Raw genomic sequence first — 13,686 nt, 5'->3', positions numbered from 1 at the left:
CAAACGATTTCTGCTCAACGGAGCCAATCAGAAACGAAACTTGCACGGGGGCGAGCTCCTACCCATCAGAAGACATACCTCCGTCCGCTCAAGAATCACCAACATGTGCCAACAACAGCTTGAGCCTTGACACGTCTTCACGAAGGGAGCGAGCCACCTCTTCGACGCGGTTAGCAACCAACTGATCGAGCTCCAAACGCAGCAAGGCAAACTGGCAGTGAAAGCGAGAGTCCAAACAGGCGTTGATATTGCACTCCTCAGAACACCTTGGAGAGGGCCTTGGCTGTGACGAAGCAGGCGACGATGAGCGGCGCACCACCTCGGCCCAACTGTGGGACGTCGAGGACAACGAGGCTGAGCAGGCGGAGAGAGGCTCCGCCAGCAAGGAGCATGTGCGACCGAAGAGCGAGCATGAGCATCAGGGGAGCGAGAACGAGAGGCGGGAAAGCGCGCATGACAAAAGCGCTCCCAGTGACAAGGACAACGACAGTGGATGATGACGACGGTAGAGGATTTAAAAAGATGTACTCTCTCCTCCTTGTAAGACCTTTTAGATATTTTAATATCATCAGATATGGAAAAAACTTCAAATGGAGGCCGATCTACACGTAGCCCTTTATTTTCAAACACTCAGAGTTTGTATTTTAAAATTCTAAAAAATCCGAATCAAAATTCTAGAAATAGGCAATGATGTATACTAAGATCATGTATAGTAAGTCTAGCTAATAAGTGAACCTTAGCGTCTAGCTACATCATTTTTGAAAAATCTAGCTTTATAATAGTGAACAGAGGATAAGAGGAAGTACCAAGATCAGTATACTCGACCACATGTGGCTGGTCACCCTATATGTAAAACCTTCCTTGGTACAATGTGCGTCCAAGCACTACAAGCTTAATCAAACTTTTTAACAACCAATTGGAGGTGTAATTTGATTATCCCACAAGTATTACTTTGAGATAAGGATTGACCTATGGGTTGCAAGAATCCAGTAAAAAAATGTCAGAGATAGCAGAACTATCACTCACCAACAACCATGAATTGGACATTTCAAAATAACAACCATGAATTGGACTATCGGTGCAATTATATGACGAGATCAACATGAAAGCATAGAAGATTGAAAGATGCTGCTAACTATGCCAAAAGTCGTTGGGAATTTTAAATGTCTATGTGGGACAACTGACTGCGTTCGGTTAATTTAGCAAACCACAAATGCTCTAATTTCGTTCAGCGATAGGCTCAGTAAATCAGAAAAGAAACTAGTATGCTTGGCGGCGTGGCGCGCCAGGCCCGTGATGGTGATCTTCTGGTTAGTTCCATTGTTGGTACGGACATGAGTATTTGTTAGATGTGAGATAATGCTGGTTATATAAGGGAGGAATAGATAACGCTGCTAACATACCTGACTTGTAAGTGATCTATGGCACTCTATTTACACATCACAAATCCCATCAGAACTAAAGTTGTTGACAACACTGAACAAGTAACCAATATGCAAATGCTTCCTGTGTAGTTCTTATAAACATTTCTTGAAGAGGCAAACAAATAAATGAGAGGAATGCTACTCTCCAGTTGTTTGAAGAGGGCCATACGAAAGAGATCAAGGATGAAGGTTTTTGATGAACCACCAAACTAGCTGGGATAAGAAAAAAAGTTGACCAAACACGATTTTTCATGCAGATAGTGCCCGTTTAGTCGAAATACATCACCATTTAGTCCAAACTAGCTGGGATAGATTAGACAAGCAGATCAATTTCGTCATCTCAGATTATAGTGTAAAAGGCATACCCAGTGTTGAAAACTCCCACACATTACGGGGGTATGGGGAAGGGTATTTCTATGGCATTCTTTCCCTTGACTTTCTTATTATTATGCAGGAAGGCTGATTTGAACAAGGACCTCTAGGGCATAAGTGTAGATACTCTCAGATTACACCGTGGAGATTCAAATTTGTATTCACGGCGTATCAAATTGATACTCATGATACTCTCTAACCCAGAACTTTAAATGGTGTAAGCCTGCATACGAGGCTATGAGAACAAGGAAATCTCCTTTCGAAGAAGGTCCCTCTCCCTCCCGAGCAACTCCGGAGGTTCCCCCTGCCCCAACTCTAAGCCCCCCTCCCCCCCCCCCCCCCCCCAACACCTTTCTCTTGGCAGCGTTGCGTCCGACGATGGCGGTGATGGTGCCGCCCATCCGCCCGAATAGGCGGTGGGCAGGGGAGGTGTCGTTCGCCTGCGTTTCATGGGGGTTGGTGGGTGTTGGCGGAGGGCATTGGGTGGCGCGGCTGGGCTTGGCCGGGGCCTGAGCGACTCCACCGGAGCGGCGACGAGGAGGGGTGGGGCACCGTCGGGCGGGTCTCAACCGCACGGTGGAGCTCTAGGTCGGATCGATCCGATCTAGGCCTTGGGCCAAGATCTGGGCCGGTTGGGCCTAGGCAGGTACGTGTTCCTGGTGTTGGTTCTCGCCACGCTGACGTGATGTGCTGGGATGTCTTCTCCATGTCTTCCGTTCTGGTTGGTAGTTGACTGGCGACGAGGGGGTTGCTGGTTTTTGCGAATAATGGTGCGGTCCCCGGATTCTTCTCACACCAAATTGAAGATCTGTCGGATGCATGTTCTCATCAGTCTACGTGGATTTTCCTGTTCCGGAAGGCCCTACCGGCGAAATTCATTGTGTGAATAATGCGTGAAGATTGCTGGATTGGATGAGTTTCGGTCGTGCGCACCCATGTTTTTTATCTGGCCGTTTGGTTTCAGAGGGAGCGCTTCGAAGCTATGCGGGTTGTTAATATCATGGAGCACGTTTGCATTCCATGGTGCTGGCGGAGAATGTCATGAAAGCCAAGTTATATGGACTAGCAATGGAGGTAGGGTCTTGGTGGTGATGTGGAATTGGCTTGGTGTTTCGTGACTTGAAACACTTGACTGCACGGGAGAAGATCAGTCTTATTTTTCAGGGTGAAAATCCAAGGTCTGGGTGAAAATTCAAGGTCTAGTCTTAATTGGTTATGCCTAGAAATGTTCTTGCTGAAGATATTGTTTTGAGAGCGAGAACTTTCTTTAGGGTGAAAACCTAAGATCTATGATCGGAAGACGACAGTGTTTGTGGACTGTTTTTCTTCTTGGAGGCCGTTGCTTATGAAGAAGCTGGTCGTCTCATGTTATTTTGGTGGTATCTTATGGAGAAGCTGATGTTATTGCTCTTTCAAGAAATGGATCACTGTAGTAGGACTTTTCTTCTTTGTAATTTTTCGCTTTTTTTTGTTGTGTACATCCTTTATTCCATTTGTTGCAGAGGGTGGATGCAATTGATATCTCCACGATATTAATATATGCTCTTTATCGGGAAAATAATGAGAATTTGATACATAGTTTACACGGTAGAGGACTAACTCGATGCATGTCCTACTCAAAATCTTAAAAAAAAACAGTAGTAATACTAAAGATCAGTATATTTGACCATGTGGCTGGTCGCCCAATATATGTCATACACCCTGCCTTGGTACCGCGTCCAAACACTACAGATCAAAGTTTTTAACAACCGATTTTACTACAGGCATTTTATTAACCGATAAATTACTGAATCTTTGACGTAAGGATTGACATTTGGGTTGCAACAATCCAACAGAAGAAACGTCAGAGATGGCAAAACTATGCCTCACCAGCAACCATGAATTTGACATCTCAAAATAACAAGCATGAATTGGACTATTCGTTCAGTTCTATGACAAGATCAACATGAAAGCATAGAAGATTGAAAGGTACAGCTAATCATGCCAAAGGGCATTGGAATTTTCAAATGACACCTTGTCCGACAACTGACTTCCGTTCTGTTGATCTCTAATTTGATTCAGCGATAGGTCAATCAGAAGAGAAACGGGCAAGTGTGCAAACAGTCCACTATAAATTCATGAATGGACTTAAGAAATTAAGAGGTTTACTTTGTGCAAGAAAATTCCATGTCTCAGTCTCAAACGGTGAAAATAGGGATTAAGGACTGCCCAGTAGTTCCTTATCTTGTTCCAGCTTCCAAGTGCACATGAGCTACGGTTATAAACCTTGGCAGTGATGCTACGAGCATTATTGAACACATCGTAAGGACCCCAAGAATATGGATAATCTTCAGGCACACCAGAACATGAAACAAACAATTATTGCTACAGAAGTTGCATCATCCCGGACCAGACAATTGGAGCAAAGAGCTAAGAGCATCTCCACTCGTCCCCCCGAGGAGGCCCCCGGCGAGCGTTTTTTCCATCCGGACGGCGAAATTCGGCCCAGTCGCGCCCCCGGTTCCTCGTTTTCGTCCGGATTTGGGCCTAAATTCATCCGGCGATCCCACGCCCCCCGGCCCCCCGGGGAGCTCTCGGGGACTCCGGACGAGTGAAAAGCGGGGAAGGGCCCGATCTGACGGAGACTCGCCGCACGACCCCCACCGCCACGCCGCTCAAAATCTCCCCCACCCTCGTATCTCTCTCGCCGCCGGCACCACCCCGCCGGCCTGGGGCCCCGATTGCGCCGCCACTCCTTCCCCACCTGCCTATATTCCGCCGTGTTTGGACGACGGCCTATCTGGCTGCTCTTCCGCCGGCCTGTTTTCCGGCCTGCTTGCTCGTCGTCGCTCGCGGCTCGGGTTGCCTCGACCACGCCCGTCAGGTGTTCGTCCATTTGCCTCGCCGGCCATGGACTCGGACGAAGAGGAGGAGCAGATGTTCGTCGAGCTTATGCAAGAAGAGATGGCAGCAGCCGCCCAAGACGACGAGCACATGATGATCCTTGGTTGCTTGGCAAGCATGTACGCCGGACTGGCAACTCGTCGGCGTGGCTCCGAGGCAACGCCAACGCCGACGCCAACTAGTCTGTCTTAATTTGTTTGAAAAATTGTGAAATTTGTGTGCTTCATTTGTTTCAGCACTTGTTAAACATTGTACTGTTATCGCCGAATTTGTTTCAGCAATTTTCGTCCTCTTGTTTGCCCAACTTGTTAAATTTTATGTTGAATTTGTTTGAAATATGTTAAATGGTCGAGGTTGGGGGTTTCCTGCCGGGGGGGCGGCTGGAACTTCGGCGCTCCCCACGCCAAATCTTCATCCAATCTGGACGAAAATTTCGCCGGATTTGGGCGTGGGGAGCGCCAACGAGTGGGGATGCTCTAACAGACATGGAGGCGAATTTTTTTGAGAGAAACACTGGTCTCGTGTGATCAATGGACCATGAGAAAGAGATGAGAAGGTGAAGGCTTGTAGTGAACCACAAAGCTTGCTGGTGAGATACACACATCACTTCGGTTATCTCAGATTTCATTGTGGCGCTTAAATTATCATGTTAATAGTATTCACTAACCCAAAAAAAAGGGAATCTTCACAATTTAAAATGGTGTTAGCCTGTCTATGTGGTTGATTAGACATGGAACCAGAGTATACTGGCAGGAACTGAACCCTAATATGCATTATGCAATTAGTTGGTCTAAAATTTACATGATTTCTCAAGACAATAACAAAATTAACAATCTATTATTTTATTTTTTGTGCTGCTACCCTCGTCCATATGACGAGCTCTTAGATGCTACTGATCTTCTCTTCTGTTGAGTCCTAAATGTTGACCCGGACTTTCCGAATCTCTTGCTTGTGTTATGTCTAGGGCGTTCTCCAAATGACTTCTCAGATTTTCCAAACCTCGCACTATTTCTTGCAAACTCTTCCCTGTTTCTAGCGACTTCTTCCTTCTTTTTCATCTTGCTGGAGCTAGGCCTATATAGAATAACTGATCGTCCTATTTGGTCAACAGCAATGGATCCGGTTGACTCCTCAAGTTGTAGTATCACATCAGGTAGTTCTCCAGGGCAGTTCCCGTGAATCTTTAGCTGTTGTTAAATGAGATAATGGTGAGCAACATAATAACCCAGGAAATGAGGTTGCGTAAGATACACCAAATCGTACAGTTTTGTTGGTGCTGTTGCACACAAAGCGGATACAAGAAAAATTTGTGAGTAAGGCTGCAAGACTTGGATACAAACGCACAACTACTCAATTTGGCATGCCTAGCAAATAATGGTGAAAAACATAAGAAGTTAAGAGCATGTCTAATGGAACCCTTAAATCCGTATACAACCGTTTTTTTACGGATTTAAGGGTTCAAATGCTATATAGTGGAACCCCAAAATCCCTAAATCCCTAAAAAAAAATTTAGAGGTCGAGGCTCCAATCCGTGCCCCGACCTGTACAGGTAAGGGTTGGAGGCCCCGACCCGTGCTCCGACCCCTACACGTTCACAACGGACGCGGGAAGCAGTTCAGCTCCTCCTCCCTCCCCGAGCTCACCTCCACACCGCGCCGCCGGCCGCCGCCGCCCCAGCCCCTCCCCTCGCCGGCCGCCGACGCCACCGGATCGAGCACCCCCACCTCCTCCTCCCCCCGCCGGACCTTTTCCCGGCCTCCGCCGCTCCTCCCTCCTCCGCATCGAGCTCCGCCCACCGCCGCCCCCAGCCTCTCCCGCGCCGCCGCCTCCGCCTCCGCCGTCCCTCCCTCCTCCGCCCGAGCTCCTCCTCCTCCTCCCTCCTCCGCCCGAGCTCCTCCTCCTCCTCTCCACCGCCGCTCGGCCCGCCCCGGCCTCCTCCCTCCTCCGCATCGAGCCGCCGCCCCCAGCCTCCCGCCGCCGCCGCTCCGCCCCCAGCCTCCCCGCCACCGCCGCTCGGCCCGCCCCCAGCCTTCTCCCCCGACGCCGCCCGACGCCATTGGCAGTTGGATGGGCGGCGCCAAGGCTCATGATGTGTCTTTGTTTCACTTTGCTATGTCCTATTTGCTTCGAACAATTTTTTTATTTTGCCAAAAACATTGTTGTAATATTTGGAATGATTATCTTGTGCTTGAGAGTACTATTTGATGTTGTAATAATAACTAGAATGATTATTGTTTGATGTTTATGGTGATATTTGTGATATTTGTGATATGAAACTGTGATGAGGGTTTGAGGGTTTGAGGGTTGAGTCAAATAGTGGAACCCTCAAACCCTTAAAATTTAAGGGTTTGAGGGTTCCACTATTTGACTCAACCCTTAAAATTTAAGGGTTTAAGGGTTCCACTAAATGCCTCATGTTTTTCACACCTCCAACCTCTCCAATTTTGCCAATTCTCGACCCTTATAGCTATAAGGGTTTAAGGGTTCCATTAGACATGCTCTAAGAACAGAGGGAATGAGGCTTAAGAAAAGGGATATTAAAATACAAAAAGGCATAAGATACACCAAATCGTGCAGTTCTGATCATGCTGCTGCACATGAAGCTGGCAGAAGGATATTTTGTGCGCAATGCTGCAAGGTATCATAATTATTCGACTCGGATACAAACGCACAACTACTCAATTTGGCATGCCTCCCAACTTGGCCAGGTTCAAATACAAAACTCTAGAGCTGTCTATGTTAAGCTAATTGCTTTGAGGAGAAACTAGCATTTTGATTCATCCTAAAGATTAGATTGTTTCACATTATAACAAAATTTCCTGGAAGATAGGCTTGGGATAAAATTGTTCTGTAAGGACTAAGCAGATGGTTTTGATGAGAAGGAAAGGGAAGGAAGTGCATTGTACTACTACCACTATGTACAACTAAATGTGTCCAGACAAAACTAAGACACTTATTTATGGACAGAGGGAGTAATTTTAATATTAAGCAGCTCTATGTGCACATTAGTTCCTCATGTTATCCATCATCCAAAATATAACTCATTAACACTTCCAAAGGACCAGTGAGGTGTACAATGTTCCTAATATTTCTACTACACAGTTTCTAACTTCAACATAAGATCACCATCCTACTCGCCTTACTATTACAATAACCAAAATTCTAGTCATTCTGAAACATGGGCAATGTTTGGCAGTTATATGAATTACAGTAAAACATTTCCGTTTAAGCAATGGTTGTTTCAACGCCACATTGTCATCCGCTCAAAGAATATGTTACCACAAAGTGGCACAGATAAGCGGACATCAATTCCTGGCCCCCTTATGACAAAAATCCTGGCTCCACGCGTTCCATTTTGAAGCTACTAAACTGAAAACGGCTACCATTATGAATTTACTCCAAAAACCCTGGATGGCTTTGGTTATATGAACCCTACTATGATCCTAATTATTTTCCGTCAAGTGCATTAGCAGCATGTCATTTGTTTGAGATATACTGAAATAACAGTCTAGTAGCAGGCAACACTAATCGTAACAAGAAGTAGAGAACAGGAGAGGGGGGAGGCACCTTGAGGAGCTCGTTGGACTCGAGGTTGTCGGAGAAGGCGCCGACGAGGGAGGGCGTGACCCCGCCCTTGCCGACCTGCTGCGACTTGAGCTTCTTGCCGAGGCCGTGCGCGTACGAGGCCAGCTCCTTCCGCTCCTTCACGTCCAGCTTCGGCCGCGGCAGCCGCGGGAGCACGAAGGACGGCGGAGCCGCATCCTGCTGCTCTTCCTCCGCTTCGAGCTCTTCTTCATTCACCTCCGCTGCTTCGAGCTCCTCTTCAATCCCCGTGGCCACCGCCTCCGAAACGGCCGCTACGGCGAGGCCGTGGCCGGGCGCGAGGAGGGAGGTGAGGGCGCGGTGGGAGTGGGAGAGGCGGAAGCGAGGAGGCGGGACGGATCGGAGGTGAGTGGAGAGGCGGGCGAGAGGGATGCGGAGGAGGGTGACCGCCGCCGCCACGCTCGCCATTGTGTTCGACGGGATGCGGAGGCGGCGATGTACTTCGGAGGGGATAAGCAGGGGATAGCACTAGGCAGCAACTGGAGAGACACAGGCGAGAGAGATAAGAAATTGACAAGAGCACAAACTGTGAGGATCGGGCCCCATCTGCCAGCGTCATGTAGTCGATTTAGTTCAAACAAGAACACGTGCAAAAATTACGATCTGAGATACACAGGAATTTCAAGCAAATTTACAAAGAACAGTTCGATTCCTGTAGGATTCCAAAAAAAAAACTCCAGCTTTGGAAACAGTGTCTCAGGTTTTCGGATTGTAAGAAAAGCCTTTGGTACTTCGCAAATGTGTTTCATAAGTTTACAGGTTTCTCCTTGAAATATATGTAAATACGAAAGAAAAAAACGGTCTAGTCAGCGTAAATTTGAGGAGAGTGCAATGTGCAAGTTCAGTTTCCAGCCGGTATAATTTGAACAGTGCAGATAGCTAGCCTGAAGGATCAACAACCAATCTCACGGGCAGGTGTTTTTTGACAAAAAGAATGAAACAAAAACAAAAAAAGAACATCCACAACTTCTTCACAGATCGCCTTATGGGACAAAAGAACATCACAATGTACAGTGTATAACACCAGGGACATATGTATGGCCCTATCAATTTCTAGAAGACCTGGGAAACTTTGCTTGCCAGCACACGGTCCCGTTTCTCGATGAACTCGTAAGGGAACCAACCAGCTTTCCCCCTGCACTCGCCTTCAGCCCATCCATTGTTTGACACCTGATTACGTAACCAGCAGAAGTTTAGGGTAGTCAAATTTGTACAAAATGTAGGATTGCATCTGGACTTGACGTAAAAAGCATATGAGATGGCAATAAACAACATTCAGAAAGCGATATGTTTAAAGCTAGTGGTAGAATAGAAAGCGGTACCTGGCGAACCACTATGTAGTCACCACTTGACAGGTTGAGCTCTGTTTCACTCTCAGCTCGGTACGACTGGATGGCCTAAAAGGAAAATGGGCATACATAGCAGTCAGGAAGAAAATCCATAACACGTAAAACAAATTAGCAGTAAGCTACTAACTTGTCCATCATGAGAAAGCAAATATTTGGTTACCTCGGCCAAGAAATGCTCCACTGTCTCCACTAATTCAGCAACTGTTGGGGCCCTCATGAATATACCATTAACTTCTTCATATGCAGGTGGAGGCGGCATAGAACTCTCAATGACTGGAGGAGGTGCTCCTTCAATTCTCTGGCGCTCAGATACCATCTGTAAATTAAATAATGCAGAATCAGGATACCAAAACCAATATCTTTCTCGACCATGTACAGGTTTCACTTCCGTACATGATTTGACACCATACAAAGCAATCCATACCTCTCTTTCAAGTTGGTCTAGAATTTGTAGGACCCTTTGGTGGTAACTTCTCTCAGATTCAACCTTCAGTAAGATCAACAAGTGTCATTTGAAGTAATAGTAGAGCTTAAGACATTAATCAAGTGATATAACTAAACAAAGAAAATATATACCAGCGCGATAAGACGTTGCAATGTCAGTCTTTGCTGTTGGCCTTCAACAGCCGTCATTGCTGCAACAGCTTCTTTCCCTAGAGTCCCCATATTTGATTTTAGCTCTTGCAGCTTTGATTCAGCAGCCTCTAACCTTGAAATCATATCACCATTTCCAGACGTCTCTCTTATCTTCATTTGACGCTTTGAAACTTCAATAGCCTGCAGAACTCACAGATACCTCCCTAAGTTCCTTGTAGAATCAACAAAATCAAATTTAAAGTGCAGCAATAAAATAGTGGGCAGAAACTAAAGGGAAAAAATAGCCGAGCAACAGCAGAAAAGTTGATGGAGAGGTGAATGTTTCTCAGCAATGAAGTTTCTTAGGGATCACCCGCACACAGAAAATCAAATTAAAAATGGGCTAGTATAGTTGCTACTCACTACACAATTGCTTAAGAAGGTCAAGCACCTCACCTATTTCCTCTGGTTCCTACATACGAAAACATTATTTCTAAACTGAGAAGTGAACTACTTTACCAATTAAAAAACAGTAAAAGTGCTCATTTATTTAGGTATTGGATTCTAGCACAGAAAAGAGAAGATAATGTGAGAAATCGATCTGTCTAGATGGCTCAAATAACTTCTACTATAGCCTTATGTGAAATATCCATATAGTGAGTTGCACACAGCCACACAGTAGTGATTCACATTCCATAATATCTTTCTCATAAAACAAGTTGACTTGGTGAAATAGATATGGTATTTTTCAACAAGGAAAATTTCCAGTATTGGTAACAATTGTTCTAGAAATTTATTGGTTTACCAGGCAAGATCTTCTGAGTAATCCCATACTTTTGCTATGACATTCTGTTATGTATATTTCAAACTTTCCACTACCTTAGTAATGGATCTTTTGTAGGCCATACGGAGGAACGAGACAAAAGTTCAAGATAGCTTGTTTCATAGTAAAATAACCTGTGCTTCAGCTTCTTGCCGCATTCTGTCATATCTTTGGGCAAGGTGACGAGCATCTTCCAAAGGAGCTCCCATCACCATAGCCCTCAGTGGCTCCGCCACCTGAAAATATTAGCCATTAGTTCCACAAAAAATGCAGATTGATTACCAATATCAATGAACAAAGATTGTGCAAGGATGTTATAAGTAAAGACATTCATGACATAATAAGGTGGTTATTAGTCTGCACAAGGTAATGAATAATTTAGTCTTCACACAGGATTGGCTGATGTGAGGGTTTCCGTGGACAAAAATAATACCAGCAACATGCTCAAAAGGACAACTACAGTAATTTACAAACTAGTACTCTTGTAGCCAGGTATAGTTGTACTACTACAGAGAAAAACATCTCACTGATCCCGCACGCTGTACTTTTTACCTATTGCATCTTCTACTCTTGCATTTTTTTTTTTACAAATAGAAGGAGAAATTAAGAAAAAGGTTCTGAAACTAGCTGTTCCATATATGATAGTGGATTTAGTACGGGTATCTTCCCGTCTGTGGCTAGTCATTGGATGTATTACAATATTTGTGTGGTACAATTCCACAATTTGTTTGAGCTGTGACAGTCATGGTTCCCTACCCTTTGGCCTACCTGTGCATGCTCTGCTCTCTAAAAAAATTATGGCATGCTTAGTATCGCCTCCCGGTAACCACACGTAATGGAGGACAACCATCATATATTACCATATATGTCATCGCGTGTCTGAATTCGTAACAAGAGGTAGCACAAAATTATTTTCCATTCCATATATTCATTGGTAACCTTGGTTTTACGAACAACAACGCTAGATGGCCACCATTCAGAAAACGACAAATTATACTAACAACAAATGTTGCTTAATTACGACTCTATGGTGTATTGGTGTATGACTGCCAAAAACCGTGAAGATGGCAGTGTTTTTGTTCCCGCGCAACTTAAATACTACTAACATATATCATGGAAATAATGACGTAAATAGACTTCTCAGATTTTTGGCAATTGTTGTCAAACCGTTGCGCATCCTAACGAACCAATCAATTGTACATAACACATAGTCCCATGTTTCTATACGCTGCGGGGATGAACCGAGAAAGGAATGATTACCTGAGTGCCAAACGCTTTCAGCAGGTTCCCCCGTTCCTTCTCGATCAGGGACCGTGCCTTCGCAAAGCTCAGCGCTGCCCTTGATAATGTACTCCCACTGGTACAGGTGTTCTCAACACCATACTTCTTGCCATCCTCACATAACTTGTTACCTGTGAAACCACAAAACACACACACAATTTCAATCCCTATGAAACCACGCCACGCATTACACGCACAATTCAAAGTTGCCACAAGAACAGTACCGATTTCGACTTGCTTCGAGCCTGTGACGATGTACCCCTCCACCCCGCGAACTATGTCCCTTTGGAAGTGCTGTCAGAGGCAAAAGAAAAAACATTTCTAAGAGAAATCTTGGCGGGGCAAAGAACGAGGAACTGGGGAGGAAACCGTCCGTTGTTCGTCTGCCTTACCTTGGCGGCGCGCGTGGAGATGTAGAGCTTCTCGAGCTTGGTGTGCTGCTGCGCCTCGCCCTCGTCCGCGAACACGCTGTCCGCGTACCCGCCCCCGAACTGCTTCAGCACGGCCTGCGACACGCAAGCACGGGGACAGCCGGTCAGAGACAAGAATGAGATCTCGAAGTGCCGCATCCGGAGGGGCAAAGGGAGAAGAATCATGGGCGGGCGGCGGTGCCGCGTTGCTCACCTGCTGCTGCCGGGCGACCTGCTCTCGGAGCTTGGAAGCCTGCTTCCGGATGGCCTCCATTGGCCTCCGCCTCGGCCGCCAACGCTGCTGGCTACCTGAACGACGAGGAGATCGGGGCTGGGGAGGAATGGAGATCGAAGGGACTCCGGTCGTTGGGAGGGGAGGGGAAGGACCGAAGGAGAGATCTGAATCGGAGGGTGCGGGAGGAGGGTGGTGGACTGGTGGCTTGAGGATTCCTCGGCTCCGGCCTGGCCTGCTTCGCTCTCCTCCCTCTCTCTTTCTTTCCCCCTCCTTTCCACTCTCTTCTTCGGCTCGTGGTAACGAACGATCCAACGGTGAGATGATCGACAAAGGGGAGTTTTCCGAGGAGAAAATAGATAGATGGAAGTAAAGGATACATTGTACTCCCTCCCTCTCGCTAAATGTTTATCAAAATTTAGATATATCTCTAGATATATCTAAGTTTGAACAAATCTCAGATAAGTTTCATAAAATGGAGGGACTAATATTATTTGTTTAATACAACTTGTTTTATTACTTCTCTATCACATAGTTTAAGAAAAAAAATGATCGGAGGACTGAAGGAAGATTTTGTCAAACTGCACGTTGCAGGGTTTGATATTAACTAAGGCATAGGCAATACCAGATCTATACTGAGGGATGAGAGGGCTTTTTCATCCCCTTCGTCTCAGATGCATCTACAGCGGAGGTGCATGCACTCCGTGATGGCCCAATACAGGACGAACTGTTT

At 46.0% G+C, this 13,686-nt stretch overlaps 2 protein-coding genes across 3 annotated transcripts; both read right to left on the bottom strand.

Moving 5' to 3' along the window:
- Positions 1 to 5,423: 5,423 nt before the first annotated feature.
- On the bottom strand, positions 5,424 to 8,769 carry LOC127305978 (uncharacterized). Its single transcript, XM_051336575.2, has 2 exons — positions 8,247 to 8,769; positions 5,424 to 5,866 (listed from the first exon to the last, which is right to left on the bottom strand). Exons 1-2 carry the CDS (start codon positions 8,688 to 8,690, stop codon positions 5,537 to 5,539), a joined length of 774 nt encoding a protein of 257 aa, XP_051192535.1. The 5' UTR covers positions 8,691 to 8,769; the 3' UTR covers positions 5,424 to 5,536.
- A 347-nt stretch (positions 8,770 to 9,116) lies between these two features.
- Positions 9,117 to 13,261, bottom strand: LOC127305967 (SH3 domain-containing protein 2). Of its 2 annotated transcripts, XM_051336570.2 has the most exons (10): positions 12,936 to 13,133; positions 12,704 to 12,817; positions 12,536 to 12,605; positions 12,291 to 12,442; positions 11,165 to 11,266; positions 10,208 to 10,408; positions 10,056 to 10,118; positions 9,792 to 9,947; positions 9,605 to 9,679; positions 9,117 to 9,452 (listed from the first exon to the last, which is right to left on the bottom strand). In XM_051336570.2, the coding sequence occupies exons 1-10, from the start codon at positions 12,993 to 12,995 to the stop codon at positions 9,336 to 9,338; spliced, it is 1,110 nt and encodes a 369-aa protein (XP_051192530.1). In that variant the 5' UTR covers positions 12,996 to 13,133; the 3' UTR covers positions 9,117 to 9,335. The 2 variants fall into 2 exon arrangements, with proteins under 2 accessions (XP_051192530.1, XP_051192528.1); XM_051336568.2 differs by having other exon boundaries at positions 12,291 to 12,605; positions 12,936 to 13,261.
- Between the last annotated feature and the right edge of the window lie 425 nt (positions 13,262 to 13,686).

Source organism: Lolium perenne, chromosome 1 (assembly GCF_019359855.2).
Source record: "Lolium perenne isolate Kyuss_39 chromosome 1, Kyuss_2.0, whole genome shotgun sequence".
Taxonomy (NCBI): domain Eukaryota; kingdom Viridiplantae; phylum Streptophyta; class Magnoliopsida; order Poales; family Poaceae; genus Lolium; species Lolium perenne.
The sequence above is the reverse complement of the archived record's forward strand: the minus strand, read 5'-3'. Positions and strand labels throughout refer to the sequence as shown.